Source organism: Falco biarmicus, chromosome 17, assembly GCF_023638135.1.
Source record: "Falco biarmicus isolate bFalBia1 chromosome 17, bFalBia1.pri, whole genome shotgun sequence".
NCBI classification, from domain to species: Eukaryota; Metazoa; Chordata; class Aves; order Falconiformes; family Falconidae; genus Falco; species Falco biarmicus.
The window spans coordinates 4,476,329-4,489,852 of NC_079304.1; the positions used below are offsets into that span (position 1 = coordinate 4,476,329).

The 13,524-nt window shown below is 40.3% G+C and overlaps 1 protein-coding gene across 1 annotated transcript; it reads left to right on the forward strand.

Annotated features, from left to right (window-relative positions):
* The first annotated feature begins 1,772 nt into the window (after positions 1-1,772).
* On the forward strand, positions 1,773-11,230 carry FBXO47 (F-box protein 47). The gene is made up of 10 exons (XM_056362218.1): positions 1,773-1,953; positions 2,378-2,548; positions 5,372-5,448; positions 6,000-6,077; positions 7,212-7,320; positions 8,240-8,416; positions 8,991-9,137; positions 9,744-9,886; positions 10,278-10,437; positions 11,093-11,230. The coding sequence occupies exons 1-10, from the start codon at positions 1,773-1,775 to the stop codon at positions 11,209-11,211; spliced, it is 1,362 nt and encodes a 453-aa protein (XP_056218193.1). The 3' UTR covers positions 11,212-11,230.
* Positions 11,231-13,524: the final 2,294 nt, after the last annotated feature.

The following is a 13,524-nucleotide window of genomic DNA, read 5'->3' on the forward strand; positions in this document are numbered from 1 at the left end:
CCAAGGTAAGAGTTTCAAAAAACACTTAAAAGATGCCATAAATCCTTACAGTACTGTCCTGCTAAAGACAGCAAGGGGTGTGAGGGAGGAAAAGAACGTATCATAAGATTGCAACTTTATTTCTAAAGTATGAATCAGAAATACGTATCAGATTTAGCCTGTTGAACAAAGTTTAGTGGTGCCCTTTTTAAAAAAGGGAGTGGAGCTGCTTTGTGTATTGTACACAAGGAATTTGCCTTGAATCCACAGTTGCGTGTATAACGTTTCCACTGACTTCAGACTTTGCTTTCTTTGCTTTTAGAAGATAAACACTTTTTCGTATAACAGTGTGTTGATCTATAGGTGGTTTCTTGATTGTTCTTAAAGGTGTTACCTCACTTTTCTGTCTCCTGCCTGAGCAACATAAAAGCCTAATGAAACACTAATTTTAGGAGCAGTTACGTTTGCTCATGAGCCTTGTGAGAGTTTAAACTATCAGCTTCTTTAGCTAGCTAGAATTATACCATACCTAAAATAAAAATACTTCCAGTGAAGTATAACTTCCTTAAATGTACAATGCAAACTCTTTCCAGCATGCAAGCACAAGCCAGCCAAACCCGTTTGTAACACTTTTAATGAAATGCCCCGTATTCTTCCAGTTGTCAGTACAAACAGTGCTTCCATTGTGGATGTGGTAATTTTGCTCAGTGGCATATTAGAGAGGTCTGGCTTGCGTGCTTTCGTAATAAATATGAAGGATGTTTGGAACTTGTTTTCTGTAATTTTGGTAAATTTTTAATCTTTGAAACAATGAGGTCTATTCTCTGAGTGCATTTCCCACTGATGGTAACTGGGATGTTGCACTGCAGCTTGGACGGGTTCCAGTTATGTTACTACCACCACTGCTGCCAGCTCTTGTAATTATACTGCAGCACTCGTTCTGTTTGGCAATCTCCCTGAAGCCTCAGCTGCTCGAATCAAGAAATAGTGTGAAAAATCTCAGTTTAAAAAAAATATTTTTAAGAGGTAGTGAGTCACTAACTCTCATTGTTGCCTGACAACGTGAAACATACCTATTCTAGAGACTCAGAAGCCAGAAGGCAAATCAAAAGAACATATTTACTGATTTTTTTAAAGCTCATTACTGTTCAGACCCTCATGATTTTGGGAGAGCCTGGCTCATGGAATTTTTTCACATAGCAATACTATATAATTTCTTTTTGTATCACACATATAGTCATTATATGAAATCAACCTAAATGCTGCAAGAAAAAATGGTTTGAACTATCACTTTGTTACTGTTAATCTTTTTTTGGTCATACACAAGCATACATATAAGTAGTTATCACTCTAAAGGCATCAATAACATGAAAATAATTTCGATAACATCTCTATAACTTTTTCAGATTCAATAATAAGTGTAACAAGTTAGAAGAATGTTAATTACTGTAGCTGGTACCATTGCATGTACTTCCTCAAGAGTGTCCTTTTAGAACTGTTTTCCTAACTTTATGACATCCCCTAGTGCTTTTATTTTTTCCTCCTCTAAGATCAGCTGAATACTTCACTCTCCAAGACACAGAATTAGAAAATAATTTAGTAAATCGCATGTCATTGCACTAAATTCAAACAAAAAATTATCCTGAGCATATGGCAAGATTTTCACACTCCATCACAGTGTCCACAGTGGAGTGATTCCCTCTTAGCCTAGTTTTGGATATAGTATTTTCCTCCTCTGAAAACAGGACTGTCATATTTTCTCTCCAGCTTAAATTTATGGGACTAAGGGAACAATGCCGTCCACTGCAGGGAGCAGCTACACCCTGATTCCGAACCAGAAATACAGACGCAGTAACCGTCGCTCCAGACAGTGCTGCAATGTCTTGGACGAAGATTCCCAATCTCTGTCAACACTTGGCTATTTTCAAACACTTCCATTAGAGATCTTTCAAATGGTATTGAATTATCTTTCAGGTGAGACTCTAATAAGAAAAGGTATTACTTCCAATATCTGAAAACTACCACAGAAGTTTTCCATTTACAAAAAGCCATTATTATTTAAAATGTTTAGCTTTTATCTGGCTGAAGTCATTTTACATGACTTATTCTCTGAATTTTCAGCTTTTATGTATGAAGAACCAAATGACCAAAACTTAAATGATAACTATAAACTATTTGAAGTGGGTTTTGCCTATTATGTGTGAAAATTATTCCTTAGATCTGTTCTTTTCTAATTACTACAGTTTGTTGGCAAAGGAGATAAATGGTAATTAAATTTCATTTTATTTGTAAATCTTATTTCTTGGCCTATTTTTGAAGTAAGATAAAGTTACTGACTAGCAATCAGCATTTTTCTTGCAGTAAAGATTTACAAGTATACCGGTTTTTGCTTTTTCAGTAAAGGATATCAGCCTGCTGAGCATGGTATCGAAAACCATCAGCAACCGCCTTATTAATTACATCTCAACCCCATCAGGAAACCGAAGGCTTTTATTGCAAGACTTCCATAACCTTGGGCTACCTGGCAAGAGAGAAGGATCCTATATTTTAGAGCACTACAAATCTCTAGGTGATCCTTTAATGCAAATGGTAACAATTAGAGGAGAACCAAACTCGCTTAAAAGGTTTCTTCTGTTATATGCATTGATCGGTAAAATGCTGAGGATGTGGCCCAAATCATTTGCGCAGCTCTCTCTGAAAGTGAAGTTCCTCACCGTGCCAAAGAGCCCACTCAAATACCATTAACTGGCAGGGGGAGGTGGGAGGAATTACCTGAAGCAATTCCAAAAGCTCTTAGTTATGGAAAAAATAATGTATGTTCTGCCTCCCCTATGTTGATTTCTTCCCATTAAATGGTAAGCAGGGGCTGGGCAGAGGATCAGTTCGCAGTAGTAGGTGTTTCCAAATTTAGTTTGTTTGGACACCACCACTGGAAATTGCAGCAGAAACCAAGGCTCCCAGGCCCCACGCTAGCTGAAGGAATTTGGCTGCCTGGACTGCCTTCATGTATCCCTTCGGAGCAACTCACATTCCTCAGTCTGGGAAATGTAGCTGCAGTACTTAAACCCAGCCTAATTCTAAAGTGACCAACAACAGTTGCCATCAGAAAGACTCCTCGATAGTCTACTTGAGATGTGTTACAGATGACATTCCACTTAGAAAAGAAGTATGCTCATCACAAAAATGTTATCACAGTTGTCAGTGACTAGCATTCCCTTGGGCAGCTTTGTATCAGAGTTCAAAGGCTGAAATGGGCATGAAGAACACATTTTCCTCTCACTCTTAGCTTAAGGGCAACGTGAAAATGCCTACACTTCTGCTGTCATGGTATACCATGTGCTAACTAAACCCTTTCTGCGTGAAAAGATTCACCTGTTCTTTCTTTCAGCTGCTCAGACCTTTTTTTGGCGCACCGTAATAGAAATCCAAACCAAATATCACGGGTTCGATGGTAATGAAGAGTGTGGTACAGCCTCAAATTCAAAAGTGTTTGCTTTTTAACTTTTCTGCTAATTTTAAAACCACACTGATTCTAATTCATTCTAAAGCATTCTATCAGAGAAACAAATTAAATTAAGACATAATTTGATCTAATTACTGTTACCTATCTGATTAAAAAAAAAGTTGTTTATTTGACAGAGAATAAAATGATGCCACAGTTAGATGCAGAATTGTAAGTATGGTTTGAACTCAAGACATTAAATAAAAGGCATACACAAGGTAAAGGAACACTGTTAAAGTAATTTAGACCAAAGACCTCCTATTGTAAGCAAGCCATGTAGGCTTTGAGGTATCTTAAAATAATCTTAGTGGTTTGTTTTTAAAATGAAGCCTGAAACCCCTACAATTCTTAAAAAAAAATAAAATCAAAATTAGTTTGGGCTTTGTAGTAATCACATACAAAATGGCAACAACTTCTTTAAATGGAGGTGTGAACCCATTGCTGTAGCAGGCCTAGTAGTAAAAACACGACATATTCAAAATATAAAGATCATTGGCAATATCTGTCTCATCAGTGGAATGCTCAAGAGAACGTTTTTGGCAAGAGGTTAGTTACAAAATCAATATTTACTTTACAGCAGGAAAGACAGGACTCAATGGGAAAAATTCATTCCCATTCAGAGAGCCTGATCAGGGTCTATGTATTACATAAATCTCACTTGAACTTGGAGGGGTCTGGCTCCACTCAATTCCATGGTAAAAATGTTCCAGTACTTGTAATTGGGTCAGAATTTCAGTCACTGTTTAAAATGGACTTGAGCTGTGAATGATGGTGGCACTGTCCTTCTGCACAGCGAGGGTTTTGCTGTGTAACACCAGGAACAGTACGTTTTTCTCAACCCGTTTTACTCAATGTAATATTTGCAACTGATCTGCAACTACACTGTCTTAACGGTTTCAACTGTTCTGCAGGGAGTTCTCTCCAAAGTCCAATCTAGTCAATAGAAAATTGACTTGACTGAGCTTTGGACCATGTCCTAGCCTGATGAATAAATTCTGTCTGTCATGTAGGAATGCTACCGCACTTCTAAATAAGGAAAGAGTCAATTTAGAACCACGGTAAATGCATAAAGTAGTTTTTTACATTGGAGGAATTATGTATGTTTTGAGAGACTGACAATTCAGACAAAAAAAGGCCCATTCCACCGCTGCCCCCCCCACCCCCCACACATGCTCTTCACTGAATGTCTTGGTTAATTAACAAACGAGATGTATATATTTTATTCTGGTAAAAGTTTTTGAAGAGCAGGTTGTTAACCCATTTTCTCTCAGTAGTATAGAAAAAAAACTCTGCTTAACAAACAGCTGTTCCACACTATAATAAACTCCAGACTTTAACATCCTAAACACATACCGGTTCGGTCCTATATAGGAAAATAATTTTACCTCTTAGCTATGTTTTACGTTAACACAGTTTAGAATATTTTCTTTTTAGAGCATGTGGCTATCTTGAAAAAAGTTTTGGAAGCTTGGCTTTCCATGATGTAAGGGGAAAACCAGCGTTCCCCAGGGTACTGTTAAAAGAGGTGCAACAAGTAACATTTATTTCCAATATTTTTAACAGCTGTAATTCTAAAACCAATATAGTAATTTTAATAGGGCTCCAACTGTGATGAACAGGGCCTTTAAAACAACACAATAAACAAGTTATGGCATAAGTTGCCATACTCCCTGACAACATTTATTTAGTAAAGGATGTCCCCTCTACAAAAGCATATCCATCCCTTCTCCAAAGCACCGATTACTATTTGTGCTGCTCTTTTCACCTTGCAGTAGCAGCTTTTCCTCACTGGTGCATGCATGCATGTGATGAGAATGCTTAAGCTAATTCAGCGACGGATGTGCCATGTATGTATACTCATAGTCGTGTATGTATTCATTTTGTTCACAGGATTGTTGCTTAAAAGATGCACGCTTCTATTACCTACCAAAGATAGGCTGAAGTATACACACAAGATTCTCTCAGAAGTAAGTTCACATTCCTTTAACTGATGTTTCGAATTGTCCCTCGCGCTTACAATACGGTTTCTATAAGGCAGCCACTAGCTGAATTGTGCCTTTTACTATCCCTTTGCTGGAGTTCATTACTACTGTGTAGTATTTATTGATTTGAAATCAGTCTCTTTTTAATAACAGAAAAGCCTAAGCCAGCATATTGAACGCAAGGCTGTTCTACTGAGATTTCGTATTCCAAGGCCTGTGGGTTTCAGTTTGGGGACTACCAGAAATTCTGTGAGAGCACAGCTCTTCATAGAAACGTTACCCTCCTGAGAACAGGATTGCTCCTCTTAGAGACATTTTACACACCCGTTTGACCGCAGTTTTGAACTTAATGCTGAGCTCTAACACCTAAACACTCTAAACCTAGGCACAGTAACTTGTTTCCTTATACAATAAGGGAAGGGAGCCTTTCTGTAACTCTCTAATCGGTATCGAAGTACACAAGCAGGACAGAGCATTTTCGATCACAGGAATTAGCTTATGGGCAGTGACAAATTACTAGTGTTTTGCATTTGCAGGTTTCCTGTTTTAAACTTAACGGGTGTCCGAGTCCTTTGCATTGTTTAGGATTACAGTGCTATGGGGTGTTTTTACAGGTACAGTATCTTTATGGAGAGAAGGCAAGTATTACAAATAGAAAAGAAAATTAAGATAATTTTCTAAATTCGTCTGCGTTTTTGCAAGATACTTAGAAGCATAAGATGGTTTTGAGCCTTGGGGTGTAGCAGGGGAAGGTATTTATTCACACAGTTCTCTGAATTTCCTTTCTGGTTGTTAAAGTTGCTGATGTGACTCTTGAGAATTGCTTCGTCTGGATTTCCCTACCAACCAGTATGGATTTTGATTAGTGATTTATTATCTAAGAAGACATGGGAGAAGTGCAGCATTTTATTTCACAGCTTCAAATTCACAACTCAAGAGCAGAGATGTTTTAGTTTAAAAAGGAAATGGCTATACACATCATATGCCAGAATATTTTTGTTAACTTGTGGTAGCTTAAAATTAATTAAAAATAAAAATCAAAATCAGTGTCAAATGAATTAGTACAGCAGGCTACAGCTTATGTACTGTAATAACTACTGTGATTGCAAATATGCAGTAAAACACTACGGGTAGGACCTTTTTAACACTACTTGAGGTATTTGATTGTGAGGTGTTAGAATTGTCGTAATGGAGGCTTTACTGGAGAGTAACTTTGTTAGGGAAAAAATAAAATCTGCAGAAACAAATTCTGTCTTAGAAGAACAGGCATTTTGAGCACATTTTAAATGCATTTAAGTCATAGAAACTTGTGCATACAGGTCCTGTATACATATGCAGCATTAAAAAAAATTATTATCTTTCTGTGGTTTAGAGTTACAGATAATTATTTGTGCTGGGACATTTGTCTTTGTAGCAAATACCTTTGTGTACTTTTTCACATAAGGTTCAAAAATAAGGTCTTGGCCCTGAATGTGGAACAGCATTAGCAGCTTTTGATTCTGGGCTGCAATAAGCTTAAGTAAAACCCCTGCCATAACATACAGCACCTCTGCAGCAGATAATGGTTTCCCTGCACTTGTCAGGGAGATGCTGTGCAGACACCACACTCCAGGTATGACACCTTCCCTTTCTGCTCTTCTAACAAATTGCAGGACAGACTGTATTTAGCTAATGGGAGAAACGGCATTGTGACCTAAATCTATGGCTCAACAGCTTCATTTTTACCCCCTTTCTTTTGCCATCTTCAGATCCTAACAGCAGGCTGGGATGAATTAGAGTGCCACCGGGTTTTTAATTTCCTCTGTGAGCTGAGCAATTTAGCCCATAAAGTACAGACAGTTGTCAGCAGCAAACCAGGTAATCATCAAAGCAGACAAAAGTTCTACAAAATCAAAATGTGCTATCACAGAGAAGGTAGAAAGTGGATCTTCATTACTGCAAACAAAGTGTGTCTAGAATTGAGAACTTTTCAGCTCAGCTAAGCCTTGTAGTGCCAATCCTTTCCTGACTCTCACGTATGTTCTCTTAGCTCTGATACTACGCGGAAAGTGGGCACTCTAAAGCAAATACTTGGCTTTCATATAGATGAATACAGCTATCTTTTCTTCAGTAAAAGCAAAGATAAATGCTTTTGTCTTTGACACTTATCCTGCAGTGAAGAGGATTATCTTGAGAGGTGTTTAGGTTTTTTTTTTAATCAATCCATTATCAAACCAATGCATATGTTATGTATATATGTAAACAGTAACATGGACTCGAAACTTCCCTACTGTACACCAATGCCAGTGAAATCAATGGGAATGAAACCAACACAGAAATAAAGCGATGCAGTAAAAAGTTAGGTTTAATATTTCTGGAACACTGATGTGGCACGTGCCTCTCAAGAAATTCTCCTGTTACCCAGCACAGAACTAGGTATTTCTGCGGAATACTTCGTACACAGCCACATATACTGTTCCTCTTTCCACTTACTGATGCCAAAAACCAGAAACCAAAAAACATAGCTGAGCGCCCTTGAAGACATGCATGAGTTACTGCAGAAAGGTATCAGAGGGCGCATCGATAGATTCTGTGACCTGAATTAGTGCAATGTACCCAAAAGAGCCAGACTCAGGAAGTAACAGCTGAGAATTTCATTAAATCCCCCTAGATGTTCTTAGGCAGCTTTAAGAAAATCGTTCTTTCTCTTCCTATGAAAAAAAAAAAAAAAAGAAAGTGATCATCTGTATCATGCAAGGCTTAATGGATTTATAATATCTGCATTCTTTTACCCCAGGAAGTGCCCGAAAGCTAGAGCTGCGGATAAGGTTATACTGTCGTAGCGTCTTGTTGAACCACTGGAATCGTCGAAGTGATTCTGCATTTTGGTTGACTCGTATTTTAAAGCCATGGCCTATGGTTAATCAAGCTCGCCTGCTGTATATCATCTTTGGACCAGTGTCCTCTCTTGACGGCGAGTAGTCTGGGGGGGTTAATTTTCAAAGTCTGTTGCCTGAGAATGAGGTTTCCTCGCAGGATGCAGCATTTCTGAAAACTGAGCTTTATGCAAATAAAGTGTAATTATGTTGCCTAGAAAAAAATAATTCTGCTTAACCAGGCCTCACTAACATACATAAAATACAGAAATTATATATATGTGTATTATATATACACACACCCATATATATATATGTTATAATTCAAGTGAAGAAATTGCAGCTCTGTTCCTCTATTCTCCCCTGCTTAGAGTTAGCTCAAATACACCTCAAAGCAGTATCTGTTTCCCTGAAGAAAAGCATGTTTTCTTACTTAATTATTAGACCTGGGTTTCTTTAAATCACCCTTTGATTCATGCTGCAGCTACCACCGTCCCTACTAAAATGACGTATGGAAAAAAAATAAAATCTCGTGTCCCAAAGACGGAGTTGTGTTACCTGAATTCCTCTCCTGATTCTGCTGCAAGGCCCAGTTTAGCACCTTCCTTGTTTTAAAAAAATAATCAAATTACATTGTCACTTAATAGCAGTTGTGATTAATATATTGCTCAGGACACGTGGTTTGGCAGAGAATGATAGAAGGACCAACAGATGAGACCAGTCTGAAAGGTCTAGCAGATGCGATTAAACTGCTGTACGATACAGAAGCTAGAGAATGGACAGCAGATGATGTTATCAGTCTTGTGGATGAGCTGTCAGGTGTGTTTTTGCCTTTGTCATTAACCCATAGGATTCTGCGATCGTGCCCTCCAAATCTGGCAATAACTGTGTTTCAGACGCGCAGGTGCCTTGCGAAACCGACTGCCATATTCCTCACGGTAGCTGTGGCATAACTGGAAAAGTCGTTACCCTTGGAAGCCAGGCGGTAGCTGGGATGAGAGAGACCCAGCACTGCTTACAAATTCAGGCTGTCTTTCCCCACGGTGAAATATTTTAAGAATCTGTGCAGGCCTTTAAAATTCAAGTCTTGTCTAGCCATTATTAAGGAAATGTCCAAGCTGTCTAAGCTGAAAACATAATGTTTGCTCAAGCCAAAATTCTACTGAACAATGTTAATGGCTCCATTGAAAGTTAGTTTTGGGTGAGATTGTGTCACATAAGCTGTCATGAAGAGCTCTAACTGTATCGCCAGTAGGAATTGCTTGTATGAGTTCATCGCTGCAATTGTATTCCAGAGGGTATCCCCTCACAAATTCTGGGTCAAATCAAAGCCAACAATTCATAAATTCACACCTTCCAGAACAGTTATTATGGCACTCCTTTCTTTTTGTTCAAAGATCACTAAAATTCTGTTTTATTACAAAGTCATTCCCCGGGAGTGGCTCATGGAGAACAACGCTCGGCTTCTAATTCTGAGTGGAAACAGCATTTGCTTCACTTTCATGGCCAGTAAAGCTGTGAATGGGAGAGCCGTCGAGTTAGCCAGGCTCATGGTCTTCCTGGCTTTGGTGAGTACTACTGAACAGAGCAGGCTCAGCCCTTCTGTCTCCTTACCCCGGGATTTGCTTTTTCAGACTTGAAAAGTTTCCCCACCTACTCCCACACACCAGGAGTAAGTCCAGCAGAAGGCTCGGGACTCTTCCACTCCCTGGTCCTGTCTGGCACATCTCTGCCAGCCAGCAGGCCTGTCCTCGAGCAGTCCCGCTAGCAGCGTCTCTGTTAACAACGCAACAATAAGAACAACCTCTACGTCCTCGTAACAAACCCCGATTTTCCAGGCCACGACTGCTACTGATCCAGTCATTCATTAGAATAGTTAATTCTACAAATTAATCTTGCCTTTTATAACCTTATGCTCCTCATGAAAAGCTTGTTTCTAATATTTCCTGTCTACGTCAGGTCTGCGAGAAGGACCTATACTGCATGGACTGGGCAGTAAAAATGATGCAGAAGGTCTGCAAAGTTTTCAGCACTCCGGGGGAGAGAAACAACTTCCTGCAGTGCGTGGAGAACGCCTTTGCCCACATGATCATGGATATGTTACAGGCAGTACTGTCCGGTAAGCCCGTGGGTCTGCGAGCTGGGACAAGCTCGTTAATCAGGAGCTGGCACTGACCGAGGCATCAAGCGAGGCAGCATGGCCTTGCAGCCTGTCCTCCCTCCATCCTCCCCAGGCGGAACAATATCAGAGCGCCTCAAGTTCTTTTGGTAGCGTAAAATAATCAATCAAGTGTCAAAACTGGGAGAGACATTTATTTTAAGCGTTCTCTCTTGTCTAAGAGATTCCTAGTCCCTCCAGAGCACTGGGCCCGAGGTCCTTTTGGGCTGTGCCTAAACGCAGGCGCTGAGCAGCCGCCAGCCGGTTCAACTCCAGAAGCTGCAGTTGCTCCCTGTCCACAGCTTGTCAGCCTTGATAAAACCTCAAAACTGATTACGATGGCAAGCTGTAAAGATGAACAGCCCGCTCACTTAGGACAGATTTTTGTCTTAACGCACAATTGTTCTTGTCCATCTTTGGACAAGCTGGTGAAGGAATTTTGGAGAGAGTCGCCTGTGTTATTTCACAGCTGTCCTGCCATCAGGTGCGGTAGTTGATGCCTCATAAATCTAAGCAGAGGCTGCTGATTCAGCCTCTGCTGAAAACACTGAATGAGTAAGATTTATCTCCTTTAGTGTTAGTAATAATTTAAAAAATGTTTTCTTTGGCCTAGTAGGGGATCGTGATGAAGAGGACACCAGCTTTCTGAATTTGTTTCACCTTATAAACGCACAAGCAAACTTCCATAAAGAAATCCTGTACCTGACCATGAGAAACACCACCACCCCCCCTTGATGCTCTGAATTTTACCAACTCTTGCTCTACTCCTGCTGGATTTTTCTTCCTTTTTTTAAAAAAAAACATTTGCAAAGCAGTGCCCAATTAAATTTTAATTTTCCATTCCAGTAAGAGCTGGAGTGGCAGTGGGAGAAGCCAGTGACATACATGTCAGACCAGCTGAATGAGCTCATGGAACCATTGGGGACCTCTGAGCGTTCACAGTGGAGTTGTGTGTGTTTTGCTCCTCTGAGGCTGCATTAAGACACGCTGAGGAAGCAGGCTGGGGGCCTCTCGTTTGGGAACATAAACCGCATTCTTTTCCCACTGTGTATGTTTGCATACACAATAAAAGTGACATGGTTTTCATGTTTGATGTGCATACACAAATTGAAGAATGTTAGCTTAGTTCAGAACCAAAAACATTTTGATCTTTTAATTTTGTTTTCTCTTGGGAATCGGAGGAGAAAGAGACAGACATAATTAGAGAAGCACAGCCACATTTTTCCAGGATCTCTCTCGCTAACTCTTACATTCTGCGACAGAAGTGCTCCGTAGATTGCACATGCAGTTTTAGCAGAAAGAGGTGATTCTTGAAAGCAATTTAACTGCTTTGATCAAGCAAAGCCATTTTCCCCCCCTCAAACTACAGGTGCCTTTTAACCATAAAGCAGAAGAAACTTCAAATCCTTCTCCCTGCCCAGCCTCATAACGGAACTGTTGAAGTGTATTTGCCTTTATAGGACTTAGCTAAGTTGAAGACGCACGTTAAACACACATAGGCTAAGATCACCATTTCATTGACATATATAAATGTTTGCTACTTATAAAAGGTTTTGATTTTCTGCTGTATTGCCTTCAAAACAAAAGTAAGTAACACATAATAAAAAGCACTTACTTTACTGTGTGTTGTTTACAACTTGGCTGTTTTCTTCACATTATTAAATAGCCGCCTTCTCCACCTGAACTACTTCCCAAATGTTTTAGTGTTCCTTCAGGACCAGATTTTAGCTGCAGGGAGCCAGGTTTCGCTTTGGAAGCCGGTCTTCAACTGCTGGAAACAGCTAAAGTGGTACCAATTTATCTCAGCTGCCCCCACCTTGATTTCATCAGTAATGACCTGACAGCAGCTCTGTAATGATCTGCTTGGAAGTTTGCATGTTAAAAATTCTTGTGACATTTGTTGAATGTACAATTACAGGCAGGATTTGACTACATTAAGGAGTGGATATGGGATATAAATTTGCTGAGGATCTTTGCAGTGTGCCAGTAGATGGCAGAGGTGAAACCTTGCCTGAGAGGAGTGTCTGCAAGCAATTCCTTCTTACATCCCTTTTTTTCTGGCTGTTTGAAGGTTATGTTGAAGAGCACCCTGCAATCCTACAGTTGTGCTGCAGCTACGTATTATTTCTGAAGTAAGCATGATGCAAGACTACTTGTCTGCTACCTAGCCAGTGAACTGAATGCCTCCAAAGTGATCCCTAAGGAACTCAAAATATGAGGAGAACACGGACTCACAGTGCATAGAGTGACAGGGAAATACAGCCAAGAAGCCGCTGAGGTGGAATGCTATGGCCCAGATCGTTAGCTGTCCCTCCCGTTATGCACAGGAATCGCTGCCGATAAATAATCTCCATAGCTGGAATCCAGAAGAATAGAGTGGAGCCTCGAGCCACCGCATCTTCTCGGCCCATTGTATTTCTGGTGTGTAATGCTGCTTCGCCGCGCTGCCACACAAAGACCACAGGGCTGGCGAAGCTTCTCTGCCTGTCTCATCTCCCGGGACCGAGGACACAGCGGCAATAAATTACAGCCCGTTACAAGGGATGCCATTATGTGAGCGCAGCAATACAGGAAAAGTAAGTTCTTTGATTCACTGGCAGCAGTCAACAAAGACGAAATGTCAGCTCTGCTGGCACTAGCTCGGCCTCACAGCAGATCCTTCAGGAATGGAAGTTTTACTTGGCTTCCTATTGTGAATTATTGATGGCATTATTAATTATTATTAACTGCTTTTTTTCTTACATACCTAATAGCTCAGCAAGTGTTTGGTGTTAGTTTTTACAGCATTCATATGTCCACCGGTGTTTCCGCCACATGAGGACTTTCCTCCCCAAAGGATCAAAGCTCAAACCCACCCCAGCGGTACTTCCCAAACCAGTTTTGTTCCAACTGGACAATGTTCCAGTTCCAGAGGCCTTGCAGCCTCCTTTTCCAGTAGCACCCTCTGATGGGCTCTGGCAATTAAACACCACTGGGCTAATGGTGTCCAGGTGGGGAGCCCTGGGCAGCACCGTGCGCCAGAGGAGCTGGGACAGTGATACTTGACAA